Source organism: Serinus canaria, chromosome 17 (assembly GCF_022539315.1).
Source record: "Serinus canaria isolate serCan28SL12 chromosome 17, serCan2020, whole genome shotgun sequence".
NCBI lineage: Eukaryota > Metazoa > Chordata > Aves > Passeriformes > Fringillidae > Serinus > Serinus canaria.
In genome coordinates this window covers 2,367,724-2,380,988 of record NC_066330.1, presented here as the reverse complement: position 1 = coordinate 2,380,988, position 13,265 = coordinate 2,367,724, and the positions used below count along the sequence as shown (strand labels likewise).

The following is a 13,265-nucleotide window of genomic DNA, read 5'->3' as shown; positions in this document are numbered from 1 at the left end:
TGATCTCTGTCCTGGTGGGACACAGTCCCTGATCTCTGTCCTGGTGGGACACAGCCCCTGATCTCTGTCCTGGTGGGACACATCCCCTGATCTCTGTCCTGGTGGGACACAGCTCCTGCCCTCCCTCCTGCCTGGACATGGCTGCCCCACCCCTGCCCCAGCACCACCACACATGGGTTTGCTTGAAGTGCTTCCTTAGAGACTCAGACTAAAAATCCACTTGAAAACCGAGCTTAAAAGGGACCGTGTGGGCCACCAGCTGTCCCCAGAAGATGTGCATGGCCCTGGGGAGGGCCAGGTGCTGGTTCTGGTGGCACCCGCTGTCACTGCTCACGGTACCGGTCCCACTCGGGCGGGACCTGGACCCCAACTCCCACCCGGCGTTCCTGGGTGCTTTATTTGGGGACCCCAGTCCTGGTCCCCAGAGTGTCCCCCTGCATTTCCCAGTTGTCCCGCAGACTGGAGCCGGTCCCCCGCCAGATGAACCATCCAAGGGGACAGCCCCGACCCGGCTCTCGGCCCCGCAGGACCGGGAGGAGGGCAGGGTGGTCCGGGCTGGGTGCCTCGGGGTCCGGGGCTCGCTGGGGGCTCCACGGCCACCCCCAGGAGCGGGCGAAAGTCCCGGTGCTGCCGTCGGTAGGAGCATATGTGAGTTTGGAGGCTCCCGCCCCTAAGCTGCTTTTATTAATTTGTAATCCCCTGCGAGCAGGAGGTAAAGGGATTCGGGGGATTAACGGGCTCACAGTAACAACCACAATTATCAGCTCCGGCTGCCTGCGGCAAGCGGTGCACACACGCACGGGGCTCTCCCCGGACAAACACGGCCCCACGCCCCTGGGAGCGCACCGAGAGCTCCGCACACGCGGGAGCGCCACAGAAGGTGGGACAGAGCACAGAGCACAGGCTCCGGGCACACGCACCCCACACTCCACACCCCATACCTGTGGGCACGGCCAGACCCCGGCCCGACCACCCCAGCGCTCCCGCACAGCCCCAGGAATGCCGCGCTCACAAAAACCCCGCACGGCCACTCGTGTTAGGCACGCACAACTCCGTCCGTGTCCGCCCCGTCTTCAATTAGCGCAATTAACCTCCTGCAGCCGCCGCTGGCCGCGGGTCAGGCACCCGCTACCTCTCCGCGTTCGTTAATTAATTAGCGGCTGGGGAAAAGCCCCCCTGCTGCCTAAGGGCGGCGTCGGGGGAGCCCCGCACCGCGGGGACAAACGAAATCTGGACTCGGGGGCGGCCGGCGGACAGCCGGGCCCGGGCAGAGGCTCCCCTCCGACGGCGGCACCTCCGACCCCCTTCGTGCAGCCCCCGGGGGGTTCGCGGGGGCCCCGGGGCCCCTTTGCGCACGAGGGTGGCGGCTGTAGCCCGAGCCCACGCGTCGGGCGCGGCCACGCGTGGGACGACGGGGACAGCGCTCCCTCGCCCGCTTTTGTGATGCTAAAGAGCCCGGCGCTGAACCGCGGCCCAGCTGCGTCCCGGTGCCGCCCCCGGCCCGCCCCCCGCACCCCCCCGCTCCGCCCAGCCCCGCGCCGCTCCCTGCGCGCCCCTCCGCGCCCCTCCGCCACTCCTCCGCAGCCACCCGCGCACTTCGGACGGCGCCCACGGAGGCCGCGATGCTGCTGGAGCGGGTCCGCGCCGGTTCGGAGAAGGCAGCGGAGCTCTGCCCCTTCCCGCGGAGCCCAGGTGAGGGGGAGGCGCGCAGATCTCCGCGTCCCCCCGCGGAGGCAGCGGCGGCTGCTCTGGGGCCGGCCGTGCTCCGTCTGTGTCCCGGGGGCACCGTCGGTGCCGCGATCGGGGCTGACTGCGGGGAAGGGCGGCCCGGCGGCATCGGGGAATCCGTCCCGCCCGTCCCGGTCCGTCCCGCCCGCCCCGCGCTCTCTCTCGCTCTCTCCTGCCTCGTCCCCGGTATCAGAGCCCCCCTCGCTGCCCGCCCCTCGGCTGCTCCGGGTTCCCGTCGATCCCGGGGAAAAGCGGCTCTCACGGGAGCTCTGCCCGGTCCGGCGGAGCCGCTGCTCCTGCCCCGGGGTTCCACCGCTGCCCGTTCAACGAGGACAGGGACGAGACGGGGACTTTCAGCTGCCCGACGGTTCCCTCCGACTGCGGGGACCACCCGCGCCCCCCTGCCCGGCTCCCACGCCGCTTTTCCCCCACTTTAGAAAAACTCCGTTAATTCTTCTCTCAAACGTTTTTTTCGTCCCGTTGAACGAACGGGGCCGGCCCTGGCTGGGCGGGGAGAACCGGGCTGCGCTCCCCAGGCGTGCCCGGTGTTCAGGGGCTCAACGGGAGAGCCCGAGCCGGATTCGGGGCAGCGGGTCCGGTCCCGGAGCGGGGCCGTCTCGGTTCTCGACAACATCGAAAACAGTCGATGGGGCTTAAAAGAAAAACAACTACGAACCAGGGCGGGGGCCCCGCCGGTGTGCGGGGACAGAGGTGTCACCGTGAGCAGGAGCGACCGCAGCCGCCGTGAACGGGCCGGTGCCCCCGGTCCTACCCCAGTTCGCCTTTCCGTGGCTGTCCCTGTGGGCTACCCGCGCACATCGTGGCCGCGGCAGCTGCGCCTCTGACCCGGCAACCGGGAGCTGCTCGAGCTCCCCAGGGGCGGAGGCGTCACTGCCGAAATCGAGCCCCCAGTAGAAGGAAGGACGCGCAAACTCCGTTTTCCCGCAGGACACGACGCTCGTTCACGGCCCCGCGGTCCTGGGCTCCGTCGGGGCCCGGGAAGGCAGCGGGAAGGGCTCGGCGGGGCTCGGCGGGGCTTACCGTGGCCGAGGGCCGGTCCCGGGGGGTTAGCGCCTCCGGGGGGGCCAGAACAGTGAGGTGCTTTGCCCGGGCCGGGGACAAATCCCGGGGTTGGCGGCTCTCAACGAGCTCGGGGCAGCGGCCGGCGCTGCCTCCCCCGGCGCGACCCCCGCCCGCCGCCGGCCCCGTCGGGGTTCGTTTCCGGGTGCCCCGGAGCCGCGTCCCTCCCGCCGAGCGCAGCCGGGAAGGGGCGGCGGGAGGGGATGTGCCGCCGGCCCCGGGGGCGGGGGGGATTAAATACAGAGCGCCGCGATGCCCTGCCCGGCGCTTCAGACCGGCACCGGCGGCGAGGGCCGGCGTCTAAAAATAACCCGCTTTAGCGAATTAAATCCCCGGCGCCGCGGGGGTGGCAGCGCCCGGAGCGGGGCACAGCAGCCGCTGATTTGGGGGGGCCCGGCGGGGGGAGAGCGGCGGTTCCGCGCCCGGCCCGGCGGCGGGGCTGGGGCCGGCGGCGGCTGCGCCCGCGGAAGATGCGCCAGAGCCCTCGGCCCGCCTGAGGGAGCGGAGCAGCCGGGGCCCGCGGATCGCCATGCAGCGTAAGAGCCTCGGACAGGGCTGGAGCGGGACATTGCCGGGCTGTGCCGGGCTACCGTGCCCGGTGCCGGAGCTCCGTCCTGGTCGGGGCCGCTGCCTTTAGCGCTGCCGCTGCTGGGGTTGTTTGTTTGGACGCGGTGAATTGTTAAGGATAACGATTATCACCTCCACCTCTTACCCCTGTGCACGGCGATCCAGCTTCTGTATCTACATAGAAATATCTTTACATAGAAATACTCTCGTGTCCGTGCCTATCTGTTCCTGTACAGCCGTGTCATACATCTCTCTGCCTCTATTTACACCGATATATCTGTATTTATGTCCCTCATATCCATATTTACACCTACTTATCTCTATCTATACCTATATACTGAAATCTATATATTTATGTCTATATATATATGTACATTTCATTCTCTATCTGCTGTATCTGTTTATTTTTATATGTTTATTTCTCCATAACTGTACCCTATCTCTTTCTGTGTAATCTCTGTCGGTATCTAGAGGGGAACAGGACAAGACTGTCGCGTTTTTATTTTCAGTGCAATTCTCGTAATTTTTGGTAGTTTCTTTACCCGACCCGTTCGGGCTCCCCCGCCGTTGCCCGCAGGTGAATTTTGGAAGTTTAGGAAAAAGAAAAAGCGCCTGGGATAATTACAGCTTTGCCGGCGGCTCGCTCGGGGGGTCAATTCCGTTTCCATCACTTCCTTTCTTGTTTATCCCCGTTCTCCCGGGCACTTCTCCCGGAGTGTGCTCGGCCCGGGCGTTCGCTGCTCTCCACGATGCCACGACAACGAATTTGAACGAATAATGCTTTTTTTCGTGCTGTTCCTCGGGCCACCCCCAGGTCCGCCGTCGGCCGGCGGCAGCCCTGGGGTGCCGGGCAGGGGAGGCCGAGGGGCCAGCGGGGCCATCGGGGCTGACTGGGGCTCCCTCCCCGCAGAGATCCCGCTGTGCGCCGGCTGCAACCAGCACATCGTGGACAGGTTCATCCTCAAAGTCCTGGACCGGCACTGGCACAGCAAGTGCCTGAAATGCTCCGACTGCCAGACGCAGCTGGCCGAGAAGTGCTTCAGCCGCGGGGACGGCGTCTACTGCAAGGAAGACTTCTTCAAGTGCGTGGGGATGGCGCGGGAAGGGACGGGGGGCGGCCGGGGCCGGGCGGGTGTCGCAGCTCGGGCAGCCCGGGCGCCTTTGGGGTTCAGCACCGGGACAGCGGCACCGGGAGCAGCACCGCGGACAGCGCCGGGGCCGGCGGGGACCGTGACCGGAGTTCCCCAGCTCAGCTGCCCCCGCTTGTCCCCCTTGCTTAGGCGCTTCGGGACGAAGTGTGCCGCCTGCCAGCAGGGCATCCCCCCGACCCAGGTGGTGCGCCGGGCCCAGGACTTCGTTTACCACCTGCACTGCTTCGCCTGCATCGTCTGCAAGCGGCAGCTGGCCACCGGCGACGAGTTCTACCTCATGGAGGACAGCAGGCTGGTCTGCAAGGCGGACTACGAGACGGCCAAGCAGAGAGGTACCCCTTGCCCCGTCCCTTCCACCCCCGAGGGCAGCAGGGGGGCGGCCCGGGGCTCTCCTACCCTCCGGGACAGGTTCACACACCGGGCGGGAGGGTCCCGGGAGAGCCGGGGGAGGGTCGGGGTTCCCGCGTCCCCCGTGGTAGCTTCACCACTAACTCGCCCCGTGTCGGCAGAGGCTGAGTCTACGGCCAAGAGGCCCCGCACCACCATCACGGCCAAGCAGCTGGAGACCCTCAAAAACGCTTATAACAACTCGCCCAAACCGGCGCGGCACGTCCGGGAGCAGCTTTCGTCGGAGACGGGGCTGGACATGCGGGTGGTGCAGGTGAGAGCGGGGTCCGGGCGGGCCGGGCCGGGGGCGGCGGGCGGGGAGCGGCCCCGCAGGCTCGGAGCTCCCCGGCGTGCCCCGCTCGCAGGTCTGGTTCCAGAACCGCAGGGCCAAGGAGAAAAGGCTGAAGAAGGACGCGGGGAGGCAGCGGTGGGGGCAGTACTTCAGGAACATGAAGCGATCCCGGGGGACATCCAAGTCCGACAAGGACAGCATCCAGGAGGAGGGGCCCGACAGCGACGCCGAGGTTTCCTTCACAGGTCGGTGCCCGCAGCCCCAGCCGGGCTTTGCCCGTGCTGCGTCCTCCCCGCAAAGCTGCTGCTGTGCCCCGGCTGCTTTCACCCCCTCGGGGCCGCGGTCGGAATTTTCGGCAGTGAAACAGTGGGTGAAACCGAGCGGCTGAGGCGGGAGAAGGGCAGAGCCGCGGATTCACCGCGGGGCGGAACCGGACAGCGGCAGCGAGGGCAGCCGGGCCCGAGGAACGGCGGGGGAGGCCCCGCTCTGCCTCCGGCCGGCCCCAGAGCTGCGGGAGGAGCAGGGAGAACTCCCCGAGCAGCGCTGCAGTGTCAGAGCCTCTGCTCAGACACGGCCTTTTCAAGAGATTCCTGGAAATACAAAAACCGGGAAGCCCAGACCCACGGAATGTTTCCATGGGAAAACGAGTGTGATTTTTTTGGTTGCTTTTTTTAGTCTTCTTTAGGGATGGTTTTATTTGTGCAGTTGCTCACTAGGACTCTTCAGTCCTGTGGGAGCTGTTCCGGTGCTGCAAAAAGGAAATTGTTGCATGTTAGTTGGTTTCTGCAGCAGTGTCCCCTTTTTGGAGGCGAGATTTCTGGTGACAAGCCAGGACAGACCAACAGCAGCTCACTCCGCACTCTCCAGACCTTCAGAGGCAGGGACAGGGCCCCGGGCCGGGTTACATTTGCAGGAACACGTTCTACACAATCCCAGCTCCATCCCAAATTTTGGTATCATTTTTAGGAGTGGGAGAGAAACTGAAATGCAAACCTCTGTATTTACACAGACTGTGTATTTATAAACACACACTTTTTTATCTCAGCTCCTCTCCCATGCTCCTAAACACTATTTGATTTTCGAGTCTGTTTATGCACACTGTGTATCAGCTCATTAAATATGAATAGTCTATAAATAATAACTAAAAAATGTCAAACAATTATTGAGAGCTCGATGCCACAAACAGGTTTGTATCCCCGGCAACAGAGCAGCTCTCACTGTCCATAAAGCCCCCAACGAATACAAACAATTTTTGCTGGGAAGTTAAAAATATTGCTCATTTTTCAGGAGTGTTTTAAAGCCATACAAATACATTCTGTGTTCCTGTGGTTTCATTAGCCTGTTCCTGCGCAGAAAAATATCTTAATTTAATATCTCTTTTCCTGAGCAACGGGGAATTTATCTTGCATTGGTTCAGGTGATCCTAAAAGTGATAACAAAATTCAAGATAAACCTCAAAACCAAATAGAAACAAAAGATGGAAAGACATTGAATTCACTTCCCCTTTAAAGAATTATTTTTAAATCACAGTCTTATATTTTAATATGTACTTTTCATGCATATTTTTAAAATCCAAGATTTATTAGATGTTTGTACTCAGGAAAAAAATAATCCCATGGCTGCCTATGAAGATTTATCAACGAGGATGGGAATAATAAGGAATTACAAGAGGAAGAGCGTGACTGCTCAGCTCCCATCCTTTTAATCTATTTATACCCAGAGTCTGCAGGAGTTCCTGGGTGACCCGTGCTCTCCCAGTGAAACCAGTCCTTTTCCCTTGCAGATGAGCCCTCCATGTCCGAAATGAGCCATTCCAATGGGATTTACAGCAACCTGAACGAAGCCTCCCCGGCGCTGGGGCGGCAGGCTGGCACCAACGGGAGCTTTGCCCTGGAGCACGGCGGGATCCCAGCCCAGGACCAGTACCACGACCTGCGCTCCACCAGCCCCTACGGCATCCCCCCGTCCCCGGCGTCCCTGCAGGCACTGCCAGGCCACCAGCCCTTAATCTCCAGCTTGGTTTACCCAGACAACTTGGCCATCATGGGACAGAGTGGACCAGGGGTGCCCCAGCCCATGAGGGTCCTGGCTGGGAATGGACCGAGCTCCGACCTCTCCACTGGCAGCAGCGGGGGGTACCCGGATTTCCCGGCCAGCCCAGCCTCCTGGCTGGATGAGGTCGACCATGCTCAGTTTTGATACTGGGGCCACCCTCAGGCAGTGGGAAGGGGAAGGACTCGGTGCTGTTAAATGTCACCTGCTCTTGGAAAGGACAGAGGGACAGCCGTGAGTGCCGAGCGGGGCAGGAATGTGGCACGGAGGGAGCAGAGGGGATTTCGGAGATGACCCTGGCAGATGGTGACGATGATGATGGTGGACAAAGGCCCTGGCACTGCAGCCATTGGCACCTGGAGCGTCCCAACCAAACAGAATCTCGTGTCTTTACCAAACACCAGGACTTGTGCTTTACAGATTTGATATGAGGTATTTTGCATTCTGTTGTCGGTGCATTCTCTAAAAGCGAGGACTTGCTCCGTCACCCATCCACACCGAAACATTTTTAAGGGAAAATAAAATCCTCATCCACGGTGAAAGGTGTGACAATGTCTATATTTCTATAGGAGAAATGTTCATAGTCAATCACTTCAGAAATCCATGGTAGGAAACTTCTCTGTTCTTCCAACAGATTTTTTAAAAGTACACCAATGCGGTATGTTTTGTTTTTCTTTGAATTTACATTAACTTTTCTAAAACAAAATGCTCTTTAATATGCCAATCATTTATCAACAGCCCTTTTCCTTTGTAAAATGGAAATCATATGTTAATTCTGCTTCTCCCCTTTTTAATTTGTAGATTGCTAGGTTGACTCTTCCATATAAGCATTAAACCGTGAATAGATGTATTTATTACCAAGTAATTCCACGTTTATCACGAGGTCAAGAGGTGAATTTTCTTGACCCAGGGACACCAGTGGTCGATCTGGGTTGTGGATCTTATGCTTTTCCTTGAAATTTCTTTGTATCAGTTTTACTGCAAAGTGTCTCAAAAATCACCCTGATGTCTTGTTGCCAAAAACCTTCTCGTGGGGTCGGGTTTAAGATGAGCCCTTCCCCAGGCACTGCTGGAGTGAGCAGCCCCTTCCCTGGGGACACATCCCTGCTCCAGACATTTGTGTATTTCCACGGATTATCGTGCAAACTGATTGTGAGGAAAGGCAAGACAATGTGTATATTGTTATCTGTAAAAATTATGGAATTAACTGTAGATTATGTGGATGTCCAGTGTCTTTTATTTATATTCTCGCTCTCTCTCTGATGATCAAATACTTCAAGGTTACAAATAAATTTGTCAGCTAAACTTTACATAGTCTTTTGCTAAATTCACATCAATATCAGTAAATAAAAAAACTGAAATTAAAAGCTCTTAAAACTTGATGCCATGATTGAACAAAGTGTTGAAATATTCCCCTTCAACAGAGGAGCAAACCTAACTGATGTGGAAATGCTTTGGAACAAAAAAAAATGAGGACATGGGAGGCTGGCAGTCCTTGGGAGATCTGAACAGGATTGCTCTGGCTTTGATCATATTTTTGATGGGACATTGTTCTTTTTCAGCATTTGTGGCAAAGGTGATGGCTGATGGAAATGGAATCTGATGTCGTCTGTCTGCAAAAAGTCGTGAATGTGAAACGCAGATATGGAAATATTTCAATGAGAAAGAAAGGGAAAAAATTCCTAAGGGAGACAGTTTGACCAAACATAGGCTTATATTTATATTTATATTTATATTGATACACACACAAACACATATCCAGATAAGCACACACATCACACTGCTGGGAGCACAGTGCAGCCTGTGCTGAGCTCTCTGCTTCGAGGATCTGAGGACAGACACTTTTTAACACACGTGGGCTCTGAGGTTCTCCCTGCCCTGGGAAGTCAGGGACTATTTGCACCGAGATTTCCCAGTGCCCGTGAAGCAGCAGCACAGCCCGGGGCGATGCCCTGGTACCTGCGGGTGCCCTGCGGGCTGCCAGTGCCTGGCACAGCCCCCGTGCCCCGGGGCACAGCTGGAACATCCCGGCTTTCACTGCTCACCTTTTCTAAAGGACCCGTGGGGGCTGCTGGGTGGTTTGGGGGCTGTGCTGCCCACGATGCCCATCGCCCTCTCCTGCTCTTTCCCTCCAGGTTCTGCTCTCAGGGAGCACAAGGAGCCTGGCAAAGCAGAGCAGCTCCATGGGCACTGCTTCAGGGAAGAATTGCTCACTCAACAGAGAAATTCCCTTTTTTCTCTCCAGGAGATTCACTCCGAGAGCCATGGCAGGGACGGGAGAAATCCCAGACAAAAAAATTGTTTCCTTCAGTTCTGAGCTCCTGAGTCCAAGCTCAGCAGCTTCTTCTTCCTTCTCCAGAAGTGAATAATAAAGAGACAACTGTTGCTGCCAGCCTGTAGTTACATCACAGGCACATTTCTTAAGGAAATTTATGGAGTAAATAGAAAACTGTGGGATTTAAAACAAGCAGACAGCAGAACTTCACTGAAAGAGAAAAGAAGAGTTTGTATTGTCAAGAATTCTGTGTCTAGAAATGCCCTCACCAAATCTGGGAAGGTGTTTTGCAACAAAATATTTTGGCAGTTCAAGTATTTATAATATTTTCATATAAAGGACTAAAAAAATACTTTGAAATACTCTTATTTGCTAAAAATTAAGAATTAACAACAGGAAGACAAATGCAGTTGGTTTTAGGATAATTCTGTTGTTATAAAAGCAGTCTAATAATTGTAATCAAACCTGTATTTTATAGATATTTTTCTCATAGTTTAACTCCCAGTAAATAACGGGTGCTGCTGCTCCTCTGCCCCTGGGAATTCTCAGGGGATGGCTGAATTTAAGAAAGGAAGAAATGCAAATCTCCCCCTGGCTTTGTGCTTTGCTCAGAAAGGCAGAACGAGGCTGGAAGTTGCCGGTGCTTGTGCTGTTCTGAGCAGGGAGAAGAGCTCTGAGTGTCCTGAGCTCAAATTCAGGGATTGCATTTCAGCCTCTCCTTTCAGGGCCGAGGCTCAAGGATTCCATTAATATAAATGCTTTCTTCCCATTAAAAAGAAAACCAATTTGAAAGAGGCAAATAAAACTAACACTGTCCAACTGAGTGACAGCTTGTAAAACCCAGGCAGAGTTAGGAAGAGGAGGTTTGCACTGCTCAATTTGCAGGTGGCTTTACAACCTCCACTGATTTCCATCAGTGCCTGACATGGGAGGCAGGAAATTTTTTGTCTTCTCAATGAGGAAAGTCTACCTTTTTCTTTTTTTTTTTCACCCAAACAGCATATTCACCTTTGTGCCTACACTTGTGCTCCCTACAGAAATGTTTGGGTTTTATGCCAAATAGTAAAAGCAGCTTGTTTTTTTCTTCTTTGGATTTCCCATGTGATGCCAACAAAACCAAATCCCTCATGCCCAGGGGACAGACACCTCCTCTCCTACCCAGTCTGATCCAGGGGAGGAGGTGACAAAAGGGGACCAAGAGCTTGGGGACCTCAGTGCCCCTTTTGGGGGTGTGGGCCAGGTGAAACCCCTCATCCACAGGGAGCAGGGAAGGTGGACATGGCCAGCTCACCCTCAGGTCGCTCTGGTGGCTTCTCCCAGATGTATCAGAGCATCTGAGCAGAGGTGTTCTCACCACCCTCTTGTCCCACCTCACCTCTCCCTGCCCAAATCAGCATCCTCAGGAACAAGGCAGCAAAACCCCTGGATCCTCCTCCTGCAGTGCAGGCAGAGCTGCTGGGTAGCACGAGGGAGAGTCCCAGAGATTTGGTCTCAGTAAATATTCCAGCAAAGGTGATGCCTGTCAACAGGAAACTTCATCACCAGCCACCCACACTTCAGCAAAAGCAAATTCCACACGTTTTTTAGCTCTCTGGTTCTTCTTCCACTCAGTTCTGAAGAGTGTCCCTGTCTCTCCAGGGAGGGCAGAGCCAGTGTCAGACTGGACACAAGTCCTGCATCCCACTCTCACCCAGGCCTGGCCTCTTCCAGTGCCTCTGCAGAGCCTGGAAAAAGGCTCCGAGTCAGCTGGAGGCGAGTAAATCATTCCTGACAGCTACATCTCTACAGGGCAGTTAGAATTAATGTAACAATTTGGCGTTTAATGAAGCAACAACATGCTGGGCTGCAGAGAATAGCTGGGACCTGCTGCAGTCATCTTATAATCCCTGAGGGACCCAAACGGCAGCGGCTCCATCAGATGCCGACTTGTCAGGCTGAGCAAACGGCCGGGAGGGGACAGCGAGGGACAGAGGAGTGGCCGGGAGCTGGCAGCCCCTCCAGCTGGGGGACAGCCAGCGTCAGGCAGCTGAGCACGGCCCCAGGGACCGAGCCCGGAGCCCAAATCCCCTGTGCTCCAGGGGAGGGCTCAGCCCGGGACAGCGGGAACATCCCTGGGCATCCCCCGGCATTGCCGGCCCGGAGCTCGGGGAGTGCTCGGCCTGAGGGGTCAAAGAGATGCTGAAAAATGTTGTTTGTGTAAAAAAAATCTTTTGTGAAGCTTGTCTAAGAGTAGAGAACTAAATTAGCACAGGAGGGGGGAAGTAGCAGAATGTTGTGTCCTAAATAAAAACCAGCTTGCCAGGTGCTCTGCACCCAAAGTCAGATTTCTGCACGAGTTGCAGGTGTTCAGCCCTTTGCAGGATAAGGCCTTTTAAAAACACTCCCTGCATGGAGGAGGAGGAGAGAGGAATGAATGCAAATGACTTTGGAGACAATCTCCCATTCCCCATGTATATACACACGCTCTCAAAGCACTGCAGGCTGCAGCAGCTTGGATGCTTTAAAATAAATCATGCAGGGCTTTTTTTTTTTTTTTTTTTTTTTTTTTTTTTTTTTTTTTTTTGCTTGCTTGCTTTTAAATGAAAGCACAGCACAAAACAACATCCCCTCAGTCCCAACCCAGCCGTGCTGGAGCTCCTCTCTGGGGCTGGCTGGTGTGTGTGTGGCCATAAACCTCCCCAGGTTTTGTTGTGAAGCCTCACGGTCAGCGGCTTTAAGGGCTTGACAGGTTTATAAAGTGCTGAGTGTCCCCCAGGGAGGGCAGCACTGTTTGCAGGGAAGATGAAGCGTGCCATATCCAGCTGGTCTAACAAGGCAGCGGGAAATCTAAATTAATTCAGGAATCACTTCTGTTTTACCCAGGGAGAATGTTCTCAATCTATGGAAGCAGCCCATTGGAATACTCATTAACAGCAGGGACGGGGTGCAAGGCTGGGCTCCCCTTACTGTGCTGGGGTAAATCAGGGCAGGGAACAGAAATGCAAAGCACAGGAGGGAAAAAGTGCAGGGCCAGGGCTTCCCTCGCACAGACACCCACACAGGGCTGGCAGGGCTTGGGATGGAGGGCTGATTTCTACTTGAAACAGCTGATTTCCCCAAACCTGCCTGGAAAAAGGGATGGGCCTCACCAAGGCCAGCCTGGGCTCTGCAGGTGAGGCCAGAGGGGAATTATTTAATGGCTCCTGGCTCCCCTTATCCAGGGCTGAGGCTCTGCTGATTCCCAATTGCTCTCAACGATCACAGGGTCGCTCTGTGTTGACCATGTAGGATCTGGGATTGAGTCTTCCCTCTGGATTGAAGGTCAGTGGTGCTGGTTGTGTTTGGGAGAGATGGTTGCAAGATCATGAGGTGTGGGGTTGATTTCATCTCAGGATGTGGTGCTTGGTGTTTCCCCAGCATTTGTCCTAGCATTTGTGGGGACCATAGATGAAACAGATGAAGAGGTTGGTTGGAACATGTGATTCTTTTCTCAAAGGGGAAAAAAAACCCCAAAAACAAAAAACCTAACAAAAACCAAAAATCCCCAAAGTTTAGATGATCTCAACTTGCTGTATAATGAGCCTTTATTTTACCACAGCCTGGTTTGAGAGGCTGAACTGGTTTGCTGGTTTCTTTTCCAAGGCCACTCATGAGCTGTGGCTGCTTTCCCTTCTGTGTGCTACAAGCTGTACTGGGATTTGTTTGGCTCTGTTTTGTTTTCTCAAACATGAATTATAATTTGAAAGGACTTATA

General features: G+C 55.8%; 1 protein-coding gene across 1 annotated transcript; it reads left to right on the top strand.

Moving 5' to 3' along the window:
* The first annotated feature begins 1,622 nt into the window (after positions 1–1,622).
* LHX3 (LIM homeobox 3) lies at positions 1,623–7,404 on the top strand. The gene is made up of 6 exons (XM_030232594.2): positions 1,623–1,692; positions 4,286–4,457; positions 4,656–4,858; positions 5,036–5,187; positions 5,279–5,450; positions 6,989–7,404. Exons 1-6 carry the CDS (start codon positions 1,623–1,625, stop codon positions 7,402–7,404), a joined length of 1,185 nt encoding a protein of 394 aa, XP_030088454.1.
* The last annotated feature ends 5,861 nt before the right edge of the window (positions 7,405–13,265 follow it).

Bases quoted from the DNA above. Each gene is read 5' to 3' on its own strand.
- LHX3 (XM_030232594.2), top strand. From the start codon at position 1,623: ATGCTGCTGGAGCGGGTCCGCGCCGGTTCGGAGAAGGCAGCGGAGCTC. The intron at 1,693-4,285 runs GTGAGGGGGAGG...CCCTCCCCGCAG, and splicing joins CCCCTTCCCGCGGAGCCCAG to AGATCCCGCTGTGCGCCGGC. The intron at 4,859-5,035 runs GTACCCCTTGCC...CCGTGTCGGCAG, and splicing joins CGAGACGGCCAAGCAGAGAG to AGGCTGAGTCTACGGCCAAG.